The 17,011-nt window shown below is 41.7% G+C and overlaps 1 protein-coding gene across 4 annotated transcripts in view; it reads left to right on the top strand.

The window, feature by feature from the left end:
- Positions 1 to 17,011, top strand: part of ARSK (arylsulfatase family member K) — a 106,772-nt gene that overhangs the window by 16,917 nt on the left and 72,844 nt on the right. For 3 of the 4 annotated variants that reach the window (XM_056537841.1, XM_056537854.1, XM_056537846.1), the window contains exon 3: positions 14,250 to 14,409. The exons of the other annotated variant lie outside the window; for it this stretch is intronic. In XM_056537841.1, coding sequence (XP_056393816.1) covers positions 14,250 to 14,409 — 160 coding nt within the window. The remainder of the gene's footprint in view (positions 1 to 14,249; positions 14,410 to 17,011) is intronic. 4 annotated transcript variants of the gene reach the window in all.

The raw sequence follows: 17,011 nt of genomic DNA, 5'->3' as shown, positions 1-17,011 counted from the left end.
TGTCTGTCTCAGGAACTGTCAAGAGCAGGATAGGTTTGCTATGGGTATTTGCTCCTGCTTTTGACAGTTCCTGAGACAGACAGAGGTGTCAGCAGAGTGCACTGTGGTCAGACTGAAAAGAAATTCAGAAAGAAAAGAACTTCCTGTGGAGCATACAGCAGCTGATAAGTACTGGACGGGTTAAGATTTTTAACCCCTTAACAATGCAGGACCTAAATGTACGATGCTCGGTCATGCGCGGCAGGTCTCGGCTGCTATCAGCAGCCAGGGACCCACCGGTAACGGCGCACATCAGCGATCGTGCTGATATGTGCCATTAACCCCTCAGATGCCGTGATCAATACAGATCAACGCATCTGTGGCAGTGCGGTCACTAAAATTGATGATTGGATCGCTGGGATCTGATCATCGTTAATGGCAAACGGAGGTCCCCTTATCTGCCTCCGTGAATCTCCTGGGGTTTTCTGCTCTGGTCTGAGATTGCTCAATCTCAGACCAGAGCAGAAGATGACCGATAACACTGATCAGTGCTATGTCCTATGCATAGCACTGAACAGTATTAGCAATCAAGTGATTGCTATAAATAGTCCCCTATGGGGACTATTAAAGTGTAAACATAAAAGTAAAAAAAAGTATTAAAAAAAGTTAAAAAATTTGAAAAATCTCCTCCCCCAATAAAAATGTAAATTGTCCCTTTTTCCCATTTTACCCCCAAAAAGTGTAAAAAAATATATAAAAATTAATAAACATATTTAGTATCACCACGTGCATAAATATCCAAACTATTAAAATATAATGTTAATGATCCCATACGATGAACGGCGTGAACGTAAAAAAAAAAATTCTATATAATTGCTACTTTTTTGTAACATTTTATTCCCAAAAAAATTGATATAAAAGTTTTATATATGCAAATGGGGTATCAATAAAAAGTACAGATCACGACGCAAAAAATTTGCCCACATACCGCCGCTTATACGGAAAAATGAAAAAGTTATAGGCCAGCAAAATACAGGGATTTTAAATGTACTCATTTGGTTAAGAAGTTTGCGATTTTTGTAAAGCTGTATAATAATAGAAAAGTATGTAATCATGGGTTTCATTTTAATCGTATTGACTCACAGAATAAAGAAAACATTTTTACCATAAATTGTACAACATGAAAATGGAACATTCCAAAATTTGCTAAATTGGGGTTTTATTTTCAATTTCCCCATACAAATAATATTTTTTTGGTTGCGCCATACATTTTATGGTAAAATGAGTGATGTCATTACAAAGGACAACTGGTCGCGCAAAAAAAAAAGCCCTAGTCTGTGGATGAAAATATAAAAGTTATGATTTTTAGAAGGCGAGGAGGAAAAAACAAAAACGTAAAAATAAAATTTGCTGAGTCCTTAACCCCTTCCCGACCCATAACATACATGCACGTCATACAGATACTGGCAGCTACTTGCGGCATCCCGCCGCGCCCGGTAAGATGGTGGTTATCACTAATAGCCAGCCATCTTGCCTCGGGACCTAGGGGGGTTTTGTCCCCCCCCCCCTCACCACAATCACTACTATCAGCTAGTCAAATCTGACTAGCCGATGGCAGCATTTCGCAATAAAAATCCTGAGCAGGGCAGTGTGTGTGTCCTAATCACGGGGATTGGGACATACACACGGCTCTGCTAAGCATCCCCAGTGTCCTGTCCCCCTTCCCCGATGTCCCGTCCCCCTTCCCCGATGTCCCTTACCGGTCCCGTGCCCTCCTGCATGCTTCACTAAATGAGCTGTTAAGTTGTACAACAACTTCCCCTAGCATCCTAAACCTGCTACTGCATCTTATGCTTGGCAGGACAGACACTAGGGGGAGCTGTTGTACAGAAGTAAAATAATTAAAAAGAAATATATATATATATATATATATATATATATGTATATATATCTAAACATATATATATATACACACATATATATATATATATATATATATATATACACACACGTGTGTGTGTATATATATATATATATATATATATATATATATATATATATATATGAAGAATTACGTGTTGCTTACCACTAACTGAGGTTAGGTCTCCCAAGTAATTGAAAAAATGGAAAAAATGCTGGGTACCTTTAAAACTTCTCTTTTGTTCCGTCCTAGTAAAAATATATATATACGGTAACTTCTTATAACAAACATTAAAACTTATAAAGACCGCCACCAGTGTTTATTAATTTCTCAATTTCCAACTTTGATCTGTATTTATAATTGTTACACTAACAATCGCACAATGTCCCTTGTGATATTTTCCTATTCACACTTTCATTTTCTAGACAATTTCTTCTTCACTTCTTCTTGTTGCATTCTGTGTGCATGATCCTCACGGTAATTACACTGTGTAATGTTCACACTCAAAGACCTCCTTGATTATGATTGGATGATATTATCCCTGGACACGGGTTGCTCTTCAGACTATGCGTGAGGATAATTTGTTCTCCTTTTGCCAAACTTGATTGAAGATCTTTATATTTTTTATACAACGGTAACAGTGCTCATTATCTGTTCAGTTCATGTGTTTCCCATAAGAGAACCATTGTATTCACTATTATGGAGGCGAGCTTGCGTTATATTGGCAACCTATCAGCATTAGTTGTTCATCGCCATTTATTCCTCAAATAGAAAGTGCTCTGCAATATTCTTATTATAAATTGTGGGTGAGTGATACTGCTCATAAAGTCAGGACTCTATTCATACTTTGCACAGAGTATCCTTAACTCTTCCTTCTACTTTGTTTAATTCACAAACTTCCCTTGTTTTACAAATTGGACACAATGCATATAGTTCATGGAGCCATTGCGTTTTCCATGACAAAACCGGATTATCATCGTTTATAGAGGCTGGCTTGCATAATTTCAGCGTTATTTATAGTATTGACTATTCATCATAGTTACATAGTTACATAGTTACATAGTTAGTACGGTCGAAAAAAGACATACGTCCATCAAGTCCAACCAGGGAATTAAGGGGTAGGGGTGTGGCGCGATATTGGGGAAGTGATGCGATTTTATATTTCTTCATAAGCATTAATCTTATTTTGTTCCAGGAATGTATCTAATCCTGTTTTAAAGCTGTTAATTGTTCCTGCCATCGCCATACACCCGCCACCAGTCTCCCATTAATTTTATTTATTTATTTATTTAAACTGTTGCAATATGTATCGTGGTGAGCCTCTGAGCACACTAAGTAACACTCCATGTGTTTTATACACTAAAGAAGCTGTCAGGCTTTGTCATGCTGTATTCCTGTGCTCACCACAATAGATAGTACACTATATTTGTACATATATTCATTGTGCAATTATATTCACTCTAGCTTCAGCACCACCACACATATGGGAATTTGCTGATGTTTCTCCTGTTTTATGTTTAAATGATTTATGGTTTTGTTGCGTTTTGAGTGTATATTTTATGAGTACCTTGCACACGTAACTATAGGTGTGGAGCCTACGCTAGCTCCCAACACTGCTCCACCAGGTAAGTCTCTACCACACATGTAGATAGTTACTAATAAGATTGCAACAGTTATTTAGGGACAGTTCAGAATGTTATTACGTTTGCAATGCGTTTTTTTTATAAGATTGTTATTTTAGACTTTGTATTCCTTCCCATACGTTGCACTTGTAAGCAACCAGTTATTTTTAGAATCAAAGCTATCATAACAAGTTCCGTATTTATCTCACAGCATATAGCACTCATTTTTGTTATAGTGATAGAAACCAATATAGAAACAGTCCCATATTATCCTGATGTAGTGTGTGACACATAAATGCTTATATTTCTTGTAGCATTACCACATAGTTAGTGTTGTTCGCGAATATTCGCAATGCAAATTTTATTCACAAATATCGCATATTCGCAAATTCGCGAAAATTCGCGAATATAGCACTATATATTCGTAATTACGAATATTCGTTTATTTTTGTTTTTTCACAGTACACATCACAGTGATCACCCCTCTCTGCTTCCAGCTTGTGTGGTGTAAGAAGGCTCTAATACTACTGTGTGAGACTGGCATTTCGAATTTTCGCATATGCGAAGATTAGCATAGGTGAATTTTCGCATATGCTAAAAAATTATGGCAATTTTCGTATATGCTAATTTTCGCACACGCGAATTTTCGCATATGCGAAAATAAAACGCGAATATGCGAATATTCGTCAATATATTCGCGAAATGTCGCGAATTTGAGTATGGCCTATGCTGCTCAACACTACACATAGTCTCATTTTGTACTAAAGCAATGTTTGGAGCTTGTTCTTACATAGTCCCGTACTATCCAGGTATGATTCTATTGCCCCTCAAGGTTTATTTTAGTTGCACACAGATTGTGGTGCACTCGATACGTCCCAGAAGTCTACACTAAATGTCTCTATATTCAATTGTCTCGTAGGTTAGTGTACTGTTCAGACACAATGGGGGGCATTTACTAAGGGGTTTAGTCATTTTTTTCTGACTATTTTTGGCGCAAAATTGTCGCAATTGCGCCTACCCTATAAATTGTGCGACTTTCCCTAGCAAGAGCTAGAAAGTCAAAAAAAAAATTCCCGCTTAATTTACGCAAGTTTTCAGTTTTTACTTGCAGTGGTCAGGAATTTATTAACTGAGACAGTCGCAGTTGCGCAAAAACTGTCGCAACGGCCATAAAAATTGACTAAATTTACTCCAGCTCCAACATGGAGCAGGAAAAGCTGCTGCCGCCCGGGCTCCGACATACTTTCTCCCCGCTACCCTCACTGCGCTACAGGGACACTGCAGTGATTTACATCCCCCCCTCTCACCTGCCAGCGCCACACAACTTCCATCTGTCTGCTGTTGCAAGACTACAAGTCCCAGCATGGCCTTACAGTGAGGACACGCTGGGAGTTGTAGTCTTGTAGCAGCGGGAGCTGAGCGGCGCGGGCGGGAGACAAGGGGGGGGGTAGCGGGGAGGCCGTACGAGGAGCCCGGGCGGGAGACAAGGGGGGTAGCGGGGAGACCGTATGAGGAGCCCGGGCGGCTGCACTGTAATGTCAGCCCGGGCTCCTGCCCTGAGAGCCATAGGCTTTGGCTGTCAGGGCATGCTGGGTGTTGTAGTTTTGCAACAGCTGGAGGGCCACAGTTTGCAGACCACTGGTGTGTGGTCTGTAAACTGTAGTCCTCCAGCTGTTGCAAAACTAAACAGCTGAAGGGGACCGGCGAAGAAGTTCACTTACCCTTCCGAGGCTCCAGCGACGATCGCAGTGTCACGCGGCAGTGTCGTGCAGCGCTGGATCCTACGGAAGCCGGTAAGTTGCGCAAGCTTCCCAACCAGGGTGCCTCCAAATGTTGCAAGACTACAACTCCCAGCATGCCTGGACACCCTTTGGCTGTCCGGGCATGCTGGGAGTTGTAGTTTTGCAACAGCTGGAGGCACCCTTGCTGGGAAACACTGGCCTAAAACAGTGTTTCCCAACCAGGGTGCCTCCAGATGTTGCAAGACTACAACTCCCAGCATGCCTAGACAGCCATTGGCTGTCCGGGCATGCTGGGAGTTGTAGTTTTGCAACAGCTGGAGGCACCCTTGTTGGGAAACACTGGCCTAAAACAGTGTTTCCCAACCAGGGTGCCTCCAGATGTTGCAAGACTACAACTCCCAGCATGCCTGGACAGCCATTGGCTGTCCGGGCATGCTGGGAGTTGTAGTTTTGCAACAGCTGGAGGCACCCTTGTTGGGAAACACTGGCCTAAAACAGTGTTTCCCAACCAGGGTGCCTCCAGATGTTGCAAGACTACAACTCCTAGCATGCCTAGACAGTCATTGGCTGTCCGGGCATGCTGGGAGTTGTAGTTTTGCAACAGCTGGAGGCACCCTTGTTGGGAAACACTGGCCTAAAACAGTGTTTCCCAACCAGGGTGCCTCCAGATGTTGCAAGACTACAACTCCCAGCATGCCTGGACAGCCATTGGCTGTCCGGGCATGCTGGGAGTTGTAGTTTTGCAACAGCTGGAGGCACCCTTGTTGGGAAACACTGGCCTAAAACAGTGTTTCCCAACCAGGGTGCCTCCAGATGTTGCAAGACTACAACTCCCAGCATGCCTGGACAGCCATTGGCTGTCCAGGCATGCTGGGAGTTGTAGTTTTGCAACAGCTGGAGGGCCACAGTTTGCAGACCCCTGGTTTGTGGTCTGTAAACTGTAGTCCTCCAGCTGTTGCAAAACTAAACAGCTGAAGGGGACCGGCGAAGAGGTTCACTTACCCTTCCGAGGCTCCAGCGACGATCGCTGTCGGAGATCGTCGCGCGGCACTGTCGCGCGGCACTGTCGCGCGGCAGTGTCGTGCAGCGCTGGATCCTACGGAAGCCGGTAAGTTGCGCAGGCTTCCCAACCAGGGTGCCTCCAGTTGTTGCAAGACTACAACTCCCAGCATGCCTGGACAGCCTTTGACTGTCCAGGCATGCTGGGGCTTGTAGTTTTGCAACATCTGGAGGCACCCTGGTTGGGAAACACTGTTTTAGGCCAGTGTTTCCCAGCCGGGTTGCCTCAAGATGTTGCAAAACTACAACTCCCAGCATGCCTAGACAGCCTTTGACTGTCCAGGCATGCTGGGACTTGTAGTTTTGCAACATCTGGAGGCACCCTGGTTGGGAAACACTGTTTTAGGCCAGTGTTTCCCAGCCAGGTTGCCTCCAGATGTTGCAAAACTACAACTCCCAGCATGCCTAGACAGCCTTTGACTGTCCAGGCATGCTGGGACTTGTAGTTTTGCAACATCTGGAGGCACCTTGGTTGGGAAACACTGTTTTATTCCAGTGTTTCCCAGCCAGGTTGCCTCCAGATGTTGCAAAACTACAACTCCCAGCATGCCTAGACAGCCTTTTACTGTCCAGGCATGCTGGGGCTTGTAGTTTTGCAACATCTGGAGGCACCCTGGTTGGGAAACACTGGCCTAAAACAGTGTTTCCCAACCAGGGTGCCTCCAGATGTTGCAAAACTACAAGTCCCAGGTTGGGAAACACTGTGCCCGGCCTCCGCCCCACCTTACTGTAAGGGCATGCTGGGAGTTGTAGTCCTGCAGCTGGGGGCAGGGGACAAGCTTGTCACATTTATTATCACCTGCTCACACATCTCCTGCACCACACAACTACAACTCCCAGCATGTCCTTACTGTAAGGGCATGCTGGCAGTTGTAGTCGTGCGGGGCGGGAGATGTGTGAGCAGGTGATAATAAATGTACTAACCCATTTTTTTGTTTTCTTCTCATTTCAGATCCGTTTATCCTGTGGACTCCTTCGGATTCGGTGGACTACTTCGATGACCAGCGTTTTTCTTTGTTTGATTTTAATAAAATGGTTAACGAGGGCTTGTGGGGGAGTGTTTTTTGTAATAAAAATTTTTTAAAACCTGTTGTGTTTTTTTCTTACTTTACTAGACAGGCTTAGTAGTGGAAGCTGTCTTATAGACAGAGTCCATTACTAACCTGGGCTTAGCGCTAGCCACAAAAACAGCTAGTGCTAACCCCCTATTATTACCCCGGTACCCAACGCCACAGGGGTGCCGGGAAGAGCCGGTACCAACAGGCCTGGAGCGTCAAAAATGGCGCTCCTGGGCCTAGGCGGTAACAGGCTGGCGTTATTTAGGCTGGGGAGGGCCAGTAACAATGGTCCTCGCCCACCCTGGGAACGTCAGGCTGTTACTGTTTGGTTGGTATTTGGCTGAGAATGAAAATAGGGGGGACCCTATGCGGTTTTTTTTTTTAAATAAATAATTAAATATATTAAAAAAACGCATAGGGTCCCCCTATTTTTATTCTCAACCAAATACCAACCAAACAATAACAGCCTGACGTTACCAGGGTGGGCGAGGACCATTGTTACTGGCCCTCCCCAACCTAAATAACGCCAGCCTGTTACCGCCTAGGCCCAGGAGCGCCATTTTTGACGCTCCGGGCCTGTTGGTACCGGCTCTTCCCGGCACCCCTGTGGTGTTGGGTACCGGGGTAATAATTGGGGGTTAGCGCTAGCTGTTTTTGTGGCTAACGCTAAGCCCGGCTTAGTAATGGACTCAGTCTATAAGACAGCTTCCACTACTAAGCCTGTCTAGTAAAGTAAAATAAAAATAAAACACAACAGGTTTTAAAAAAAATTTATTACAAAAAACACTCCCCCACAAGCCCTCATTAACCATTTTATTAACATAAAGCAAAGAAAAACGCTGGTCATCGAAGTAGTCTACCGAATCCGAAGGAGTCCACAGGATACACAGATCTGTAGAAGAAGTAACCAAAAAAAAAAAAAGTGTAAGTACATTTAGGGAGAAAAAAACTGTGTTAAAAAAATGTAATAAACACACACACACACACACACACTAAACGCCGTTTACCACTTCTGAGCCATGACTACAATTTACAGTGATCCCTCAACTTACAATGGCCTCAACATACAATAGTTTCAACATACAATGGTCTTTTCTGGACCATCGTAAGTTGAAACCAGACTCAACATACAATGCTACAGACAGTCCAGATCTGTAAAACGTGTCAATGGCTGGAAGAACCAACCAATCAAAATGGGCATTCACTGGTAAAACCCCTGTATTACTGAAGTGTATGCACTGACTGGTGTCTGGTATTACATGTTCTGTACACTTTACCTGTATCAGGGTTAGCTGCTCTTTTGGACACCAGGTGAGGGCAACTCCATTACTTGTTTTGGACATTGCCTGTACTGTACAGGACCCCTGAAGAAGCTCCTGTCCTCTACATAGACCAGTGTTTGCCAAGCAGGGTGGCCCCATTTTTTGCAAAACTACAACTCCCAGCATGCCCGGACAGCCTTTGGCTGTCCAGGCATGCTGGGAGTTATAGTTTTGCAACAGCTGGAGGCTCCCTGCTTGGGAAACACTGACATAGACAGTGATTTACAGCTCCCAGCAGATCTTTATTACTTTTATATGTAAGGATTTGCTTTATCTATATCAGTTATCTACTTATTTTTCTTTGTCACTTTTTCCTATTTTTGGATGACATTTTGGTGCCTTTAGAACCAATTACCCTGTTTCCATAGAGTTATGGTCTCAACATACAATGGTTTCAACTTACAATGGTTTTCCTGGAACCAATTAATATTGTAACTTGAGGGACCACTGTAGTTATTGAGTTATTTAGATGTGGTGAAAAAGCTAAAAAAAACCTCAAAAACAAAAAATCCAGAAGGAAACCAGCAGCCAAACCTGTTCAGACAGCTGGAAAAAGGAACAGACTATTTTTTCTACTACATTAAGTAAATTTCCCACTTTTGCCTATGTGTGCCAAATTTATTAATGCCGTGCAGCAATTTAGTAAATTTGTCGCACATAGTCAAAAAGGAAGTAGAAAAAAACAGGGTAAAAACCAGACTACATAGTAAAAGATTAGTAAATGCCCCCCTATGAGTGCATATATGCTACTAAATCAGTCCACTCCGTTAGTAACCACGAGTTTGCTATTGGACATATCCAATATCCAGTACATTGTGTATGCTTGTGTTAATATAGCAAGGTTTCAGTCCTGGATAATAAATCTAGGGAAGGGACTTCAGTCCTAGGGTGCAGTGTGGTGACTGGGTGCTCTAATCCCAGTTTAAGTACAATGAACAAAAGAAATTCATACCCACTGTTTCACTGCAACAATTTCTTCCTTTTATATATGGATTATTTCCAAAATTATAACACGGTACAGGAAGGCAGAAAAATTAAGAAGGCAACTTGTTTCACCTGTCCTTTGTGTGAAGGGAGATGGCCGGAGTATCCAGCAGCGAATACTGCACATGAAGTCATAAAGAAGTCGGCTATTACTCCAAGACACATGGTGCAGACTTTGCTCTATCCACAGTGGGTGATTATAATTTTTCTGCCTTCCTGTACCGTGTTATAATTTTGGAAAGAATCCATATATAAAAGGAAGAAATTGTTGCAGTGAAACAGTGTGTGTGAATTTCTTTTGTTCAATATAGCAATGTTAGCAGTCATATATTTTAGGTAAAAACCTGATGTTGATCCCAGGTATTTTTTCTCTCTCCGGTTCAACGCGTTTCTTTGCTAGATCCTCAGGAACCTTTTCCAGGCTTGTTTTTCTAGAATCTTGAATATTTTGAAGTCCGACACTAATGGCGGTCAGCATCAAATGCCGATACTCTTGGTTCTCTTTGTAGGACACAGATCCCACCCATTAGAGTTACTTGCCAGGTGCTGCCAATCACACACCACTGCGTCTATACTGCGTCTATGTGTGCAAATGGGTGATCCTTTCACCCAGGTGTATACTAATGAATGGATACAATATCGTCAGGAGTTCTATACTATGTACTGACTATTCTATCAGATATTTTACAGAGGACTACATTGGGCATACATATAGCAATGTGTAAGGAATTATTATTAGCACTATATGTTTCTCAAATTTAGAGAGCTAAGTAGGATGTGCCGACATGAATTTGTCAGACAGTACAGCACGCTTATTGTTGTAATTTAGGATTTTTGGAGGATGGCATATTTTTACTAGACCCTTATAAGACCCTTTACAAATACCCACATGTCCCTGTCAGGCACAGTGGTCATAGACAACACCTTGCAATATGCTGGCTAGTAGCCAAGGGTGACGATGGATCAGATATAACTTGAATACGATATGAACTCGTTCAGCCCTTTGGACTCCCTTCATTGTACTGAGAGAAATGATTCCCTACCGGCGTGTCTCTCCTATTCCTGATATCTGATAGGTGCTCCTGTACCCGATTCTTAAGTGTCCTGTAGGTTTTGCCCTCATAATTTACAGGACAGGAGCACCCCAGAAGATAAACTACCCCTTTAGTATTACAGTTGGCCAACTGTCTAAGGGGGCGAAATTTCTTTTGTACTGGCACTCTCACAGCAACTACCTTTCTTGATGAATGGACAGATGTTACACATTCCACTCGGGTAGGTGCCTTTCCTTAACCAGGCATCTTGACCCTTCTCCCGTTCAAAGTAACTTTTCGTAAGCCTATCTTTAAAATTACACCCCTTCTGTATGTAATGGAGGGGTCCTCCGGTAGGATCGATGATAGTGTTTTATCAGATCTCAATATTTCCCAATTCCTCTGTATTATTTCCTACTAATGGAGTGGACTGATTTGGTAACATATATGCACTCAATGGGGGAGATTTGTCAAAGCATTTAGACTGGTTTTTCCAATCTAAATTTGTCGCACAGAAAGTCGCAGTCTAAAAATGTGAGACTTTTTTTGCAACTTTTGCTTTAGAGGATTTTTAGAACATGATGCATTCTTGTCTATTTTAGACGGAAAAATGCATTGGTGCTGAATTTATCAAATCTTGTGTTATAAGAAGTTATATTTATTTATTTATTTATTTATATATATATATATATATATATATATATATATATATATATATTTTTTTTTTTTTTTTTTACTAGGACGGAATAAAAGTGAACTTTTAAAGGTTCCCAGCATTTTTTCCATTTTGATATATATGTGTGTGTGTGTGATTTTGGACTTTCATTGAAAATTTGAAAAAATGCTCATATTATAAGCCTTCTAATGTTGTAAAAAGTAAAAGAATCTTTAACAAATGATGCAAGCATAAAGTAGACATGTTGTGGATGTGAATTAATAGCTAAATTTATTTGGCATGACTATTTCTCTTACAAGTAGAGAGTTTTTCACAAAAATCGTTTCATGTATCAACAAATATTTACCACTAATATAAAGTGCAATATGTCCCGAAAAAACTATCTCTGAATCTCTTTGCCAGGTAAACGCAGTTCAAAGTTATTACCACTTAAAGAGACACATGTCAGATTTGAAAAAACGGACTGGGTCATAAAGGCCAAAAATAGCTAGGTCATGAAGTGGTTAAGGTCAAAATGGGCTGAGTCCTTAAAGGGGTACTCCGGTGAAAACCTTTTTTCTTTTAAATCAACTGGTGGCAGAAAGTTAAACATATTTGTAAATTACTTCTATTAAAAAATCTCAATCCTTCCAGTACTTATTAGCTGCTGAATGCTACAGAGGAAATTCCTTTCTTTTTGGAACACTGATGACATCACGAGCACAGTGCTCTCTACTGACATCTCTGTCCATTTTTAGCAACCGTGCATAGCAGATGTATGCTAAGGGCAGCATGGTGGCTCAGTGGTTAGCATTGCTGCCTTGCAGTGCTGGGGACTTGGGTTCAAATCCCACTAAGGACAACAATAAATAAAGCGTTATTATTATTATAATAACGTCAGCAGAGAGAACTGTGCTTGTGATGTCATCAGAGAGCATTCCAAAAGAAAAGAATTTCCTCTGTAGTATTCAGAAGCTAATAAGTACAGGAAGGATTAAGATTTTTTAATAGAAGTAATTTACAAATATGTTTAACTTTCTGCCACCAGTTGATTTAAAAGAAAAAAGGTTTTCACCGGAGTACCCCTTTAAGGGGTTAAATCTAAGTAAGTTACATATCTTGTTAACGTTCTGGCACCAGTTGATTTAAATAAAATAGTTTTTCAGCAGAGTACCCCTTTAACCTCACTAAAGGGTAGATTATGTTTGTTACCTCCTTCTCTATAGAAATTTCTTTCAATGACTAATAATTGGTCTTGATACCAGGCAGCCACAGGTAATACTAATGCTTAGTTTCTTTGTTTACCTGTAAGAGAGCTGGTATACCTCAGAGTTGTAGCTAAATCCCTCACCTCAGTTACATTCAAAGGCAAAGTTATGTATGGCATGGTGTTCAAGGAGATTGGATTGTGTGTGCATACCTAACAATCTTTTACAACCTCTTTAGCTAGGTCTTTGTACAGGACTTAATGATGTTTCACGAGAGCATTGTTCCAATAGTTTTTCCAATATACCATTTAATGCCTCTATCTATATGGTCATCAGAGTGATCAGGACTAGGAGTCTGAACATGGGTTCAAAACCTTTTTGCAGTGGCTGGTATGTATGTGGCTTTCCCTTGAGTTTCCCTGGCATATGGTTGACTAGCAAAACTTGAAAGAGTCCATCAAATCAAGTTTTCAAACTTTTTCTCGTGTCTTTTGACTACCACCCAGTCCCCTAACTGGAAAGGGTGACTGACTCCTGTCACACCGGGTAGGGTCTGGAAGGGAACAAAACACAAGTTTATGAACTCTGGTGGATATTTATCAAACCTGTCTAGAGGAAAAGTTGCTGAGTTGCCCATAGCAACCCATCAGGTCACTTCTTTCAATTCTGAAAAGGTCTCTGAAAAATGAAAGAAGAAATCTGATTGGTTTCTATGGGCAACTCAGCAACTTCCTCTAGACATGTTTTAAGTTTTGCACATAAGTAGACAGGCCAGAGTGGGACATTTGCAATACTTGGAAAAGTACAGGCCTGTTCCATGGGCAATTATGAAGAGTATGTCAAAAGGGCACAGCCCAATCTTCTGCTGAGGGGCTGTTTTTAGACTGAAAAGACCTAACGGGAGACATTCGGGCCAGGGTTTCCCTGTTTCTTTCATTGCCTTTTGATTTTTTTTACTTCAAAGTCCCCAAGCATTCCACTCTCCCACTTCTCTGAGAGCAGTAAGGGGTGAAAAAGGCCTGCTTAATCCCTAAAGCCTTGACTTTGACTTGACTGCATGACTTCTTTCATTACTTTACCCATCATTTGTGGCCAGTACTTCAGGAATTCCAGAATAAAACAGTGATCCTGCTTCCACTCCTAACATAGTCATCTGATGTTTCTTTATTTTCAATACAGCCCATCCAAACTTCACACATGATAGATGATGAGTGGCACTCAAACTCTTCATAAGGAAATGTTTCTACTTGCCATTTTTGGGGGGGAAACTGCCACTGCAGTTTTTGAGCCAAAGCCAAAAGTGGATCCAGCAGTAAGGAGAAGTATAAGTCCTTGCTTTATATTTATCATTCCTTTTTAATCCACTTATGGCTTTGGCTCAAAAACTGCAGTGGCAGTTTTCCAAAAGACTACCAAGTAAAAATGAAGCCTAATATCTTTATTTGTCCAGAAGTATAAACAGACAGAGCCCATGAAAGAAGAAGAATTGATTAGCTTTTGCCCCTTTCACATACGCACATACTATCTCGAGGCCTTGTTAATTATTTTTCCTCTTACTTTTTTAGTTTCTTCCTTTATGTCATGTTTCATCCAAATAACATTAACTTACTAATACACATAGCGCTGCACATCAGTATAGTAGTAATTGATTCTGCTTCCTTCTAGCCATGTGGAGCGGTCTATTCCCTCACCTAACAGAATCCTGGAATAACTACAAGTGTCTAGATCCAGATTACCCAACATGGATGGACCTTGTAAAAGAAAAGGGATATGTCACTCAGAAGTTTGGCAAACAAGACTACAAAAGTGGATCTCATTCACTGAGGTGAGTTGGCAGTTATAAATGAAGTAGGGCTGAGCTAAATGGGCACTGTCACTTTAAAAAACTTTTGACATGTTGTAGAAACATGCCAAAAGTTTTGATCGTCTGGAATGTTCAGACCCAGACTGATTACTAGAAGGAGCCGAGGAAGAGTGCACTGTGTTCTCTCCCAGCTCTGTGTCACATGACCAAGACAAACAAACAAAGTACAGGCATGAACAAAATTGGTGGGACCCTTTTATTAAAAACATAAAAACCCAAAATGCTACCTGAAATAACCTGAAACAGACAAAATTAATAATGAATAAAAACTTGTTTAAAATTAACCAATGAAAAACAGACATTGCTTTCGAATTCTGGTTTAACACCTTAAGGACTCAGCCCATTTTGACCTTAAAGGGGTACTCCGCCATAAAACATCTTATCTCATCTTATAATATGTCTGATTGCGAGGGTCCCACCACCGGGGACCCCCTCGATCTCTCTGCGGCACCTGACGTTTGTTTAGAGTGTCAGGAGCAGCGTCGGAGGCTCGTGACGTCATGGCCGTGCCCCGCTCATGACATCATGGCCACGCCCCCTGAATGCAAGTCTGTCGAAGGGGGCATGACGCCCCTAACGCCCCCTCCGACAGACTTGCTTTGAGGGGGCATGGCCGTGACGTCACAAGTGGGACGTGACCGTGACGTCATGAACCTCCGCCCCACTTGGCCAGTCATCCGGCACGGTCTGGGGTGCCGCAGCTGAGATCGGGGGGGGGGGGGGTCCCCAGTGACAGGACCTCCGCGATCAGACATCTTATCCCCTATCCTTTAGATAGGGGATAAGATGTCTAGGGGCGAAGTATCCCTTTAAGGATTCAATTTTCGTTTTTGCATTTTTTTTTTCTCCTCCCCTTCTAAAAATCATAACACTTTCAATTTTGCATCTACAGACCCATATGAGGGCTTGTTTTTTTTTATCACCAATTGTACTTTGTAAAGACATCACTTATTTTATGACATAATCTCTGGTGGGGGATTATTTGTGGAGTGAAATGAAAAAAATAAAAACAACGCTATTTTGTGAATTTTGGGGTCTTCTGTTTCTACGAAGTGCTTTTTTCGGTAAAAACGACACCTTATCTTTATTCTTTACGACTATACGGTTACAAGGATACACAATTCATGTAGGTTTTAATTTATCTTACTAGATAAAAAAAATCCTAACTACAAGCACCAAAATTAGTATGTTTAAAATTGTCATCTTCTGACCCCTATAACTTTTTTATTTTTCCGTATATTAATTTTTTATGGTATATGAAGTGACCAATAATGCACAATTTTGGACTTTGGTATTCTTTTACGTGTATGCCATCGACCATGCGGTTTAGCTAACCTTATATTTTAATAGTCTGGAGTTTTATGCATGCAGCAGTACCACGAATTGTAATTATTTTTTATATTATTTTATTTTAAAAAAGGTAAAGGGGGTGGGGGAATGGGAATGAAAACTTTTATTAGGAATTCACTTTTATTAACTTTTTTTTTCTTAGCCCCCATATGGGGCTATACCATGCAACCATTCGATTGCATACACTGTTCAGTGCTGAGCTTTGGCTCAGCATTGATCAGTGTTATTGGTGCTCTGCTGCTCCAGCCTGCAGAACCTGGCTGCAGCATCAGAGCGCCAATGGGACGTTGAGGAGGCAGGTAAGGGCCCTCCCGCCGTCCTCTCAGCTGATTGGGACTGCAAAACCGTGATGGTCCCAAACAGCTTTGCTGAGCTGCCAGGAACGTTTTACTTTCGTTTTAGACGCTGCAATCAACTTTGATCGAGGCGTCTAAAGGGTTAATTCCGTGAATCAGCCCGATCGGAGGTACCCGGGATTAACCCTGGGTCCTGGCTGCTGATAGCTTTAATGCACGCTTAGCCCGTGAGTATTTTTTATATGCTGGTGATGGGATCAGGGCGTACAGGTACGCCCTGCATCCTTAAGGACTCGGGCGCAAGGGCATAACCATGCGCCCTACCTCCCTAACATGTTAACAGAATCATTTTGGAAATACCAAATAATTTAACTGGCCTGGACAAAAATGATGGTACCTCTAGAAGATATAATATTTTACCCAGTAATGGCGGACATCAGCGATTACTGATGTCTGCAATTAACCCCTCAGATGCTGTGTTCAATACAGATCATGGCATCTGTGGCAGTGCGGCTATTGAAATGGCTGATCTGATTGCCAGCGGCACGGCCACGGAGATCAGATCAGCTAAGATGGTGGCCGGAGGTCCCCTCACCTGCTTCCACTGATCTCCTGGGGTCTTCTGCTCTGATCTGCTCTGATCGCCGATAATACTGATCAGTGCTATGCCTATGCATTGCACTGAACAGTATTAAAATCTAATGATTGCTATAGATAGTCCCCTATGGGGACATAATGAGTTAAAAGTAAAAAGAAGTTTAAAAAAATGTGAAAAATCCCCTCCCCCAATATAAATTGAAATCAACCTTCCCCCCCCCCCATTTTACTCAGAAAAAAATAATAATTATTGAACATATTTGGTATCACCGCATGCAAAATTGCTGCTTTTTGATCACATTCAGAAAAAAATTAATAAA

Source organism: Hyla sarda, chromosome 1 (assembly GCF_029499605.1).
Source record: "Hyla sarda isolate aHylSar1 chromosome 1, aHylSar1.hap1, whole genome shotgun sequence".
Classification (NCBI taxonomy): Eukaryota; Metazoa; Chordata; class Amphibia; order Anura; family Hylidae; genus Hyla; species Hyla sarda.
Note: the sequence above shows the minus strand (reverse complement) of the source record. Positions and strands in the feature narration are given on the sequence as shown.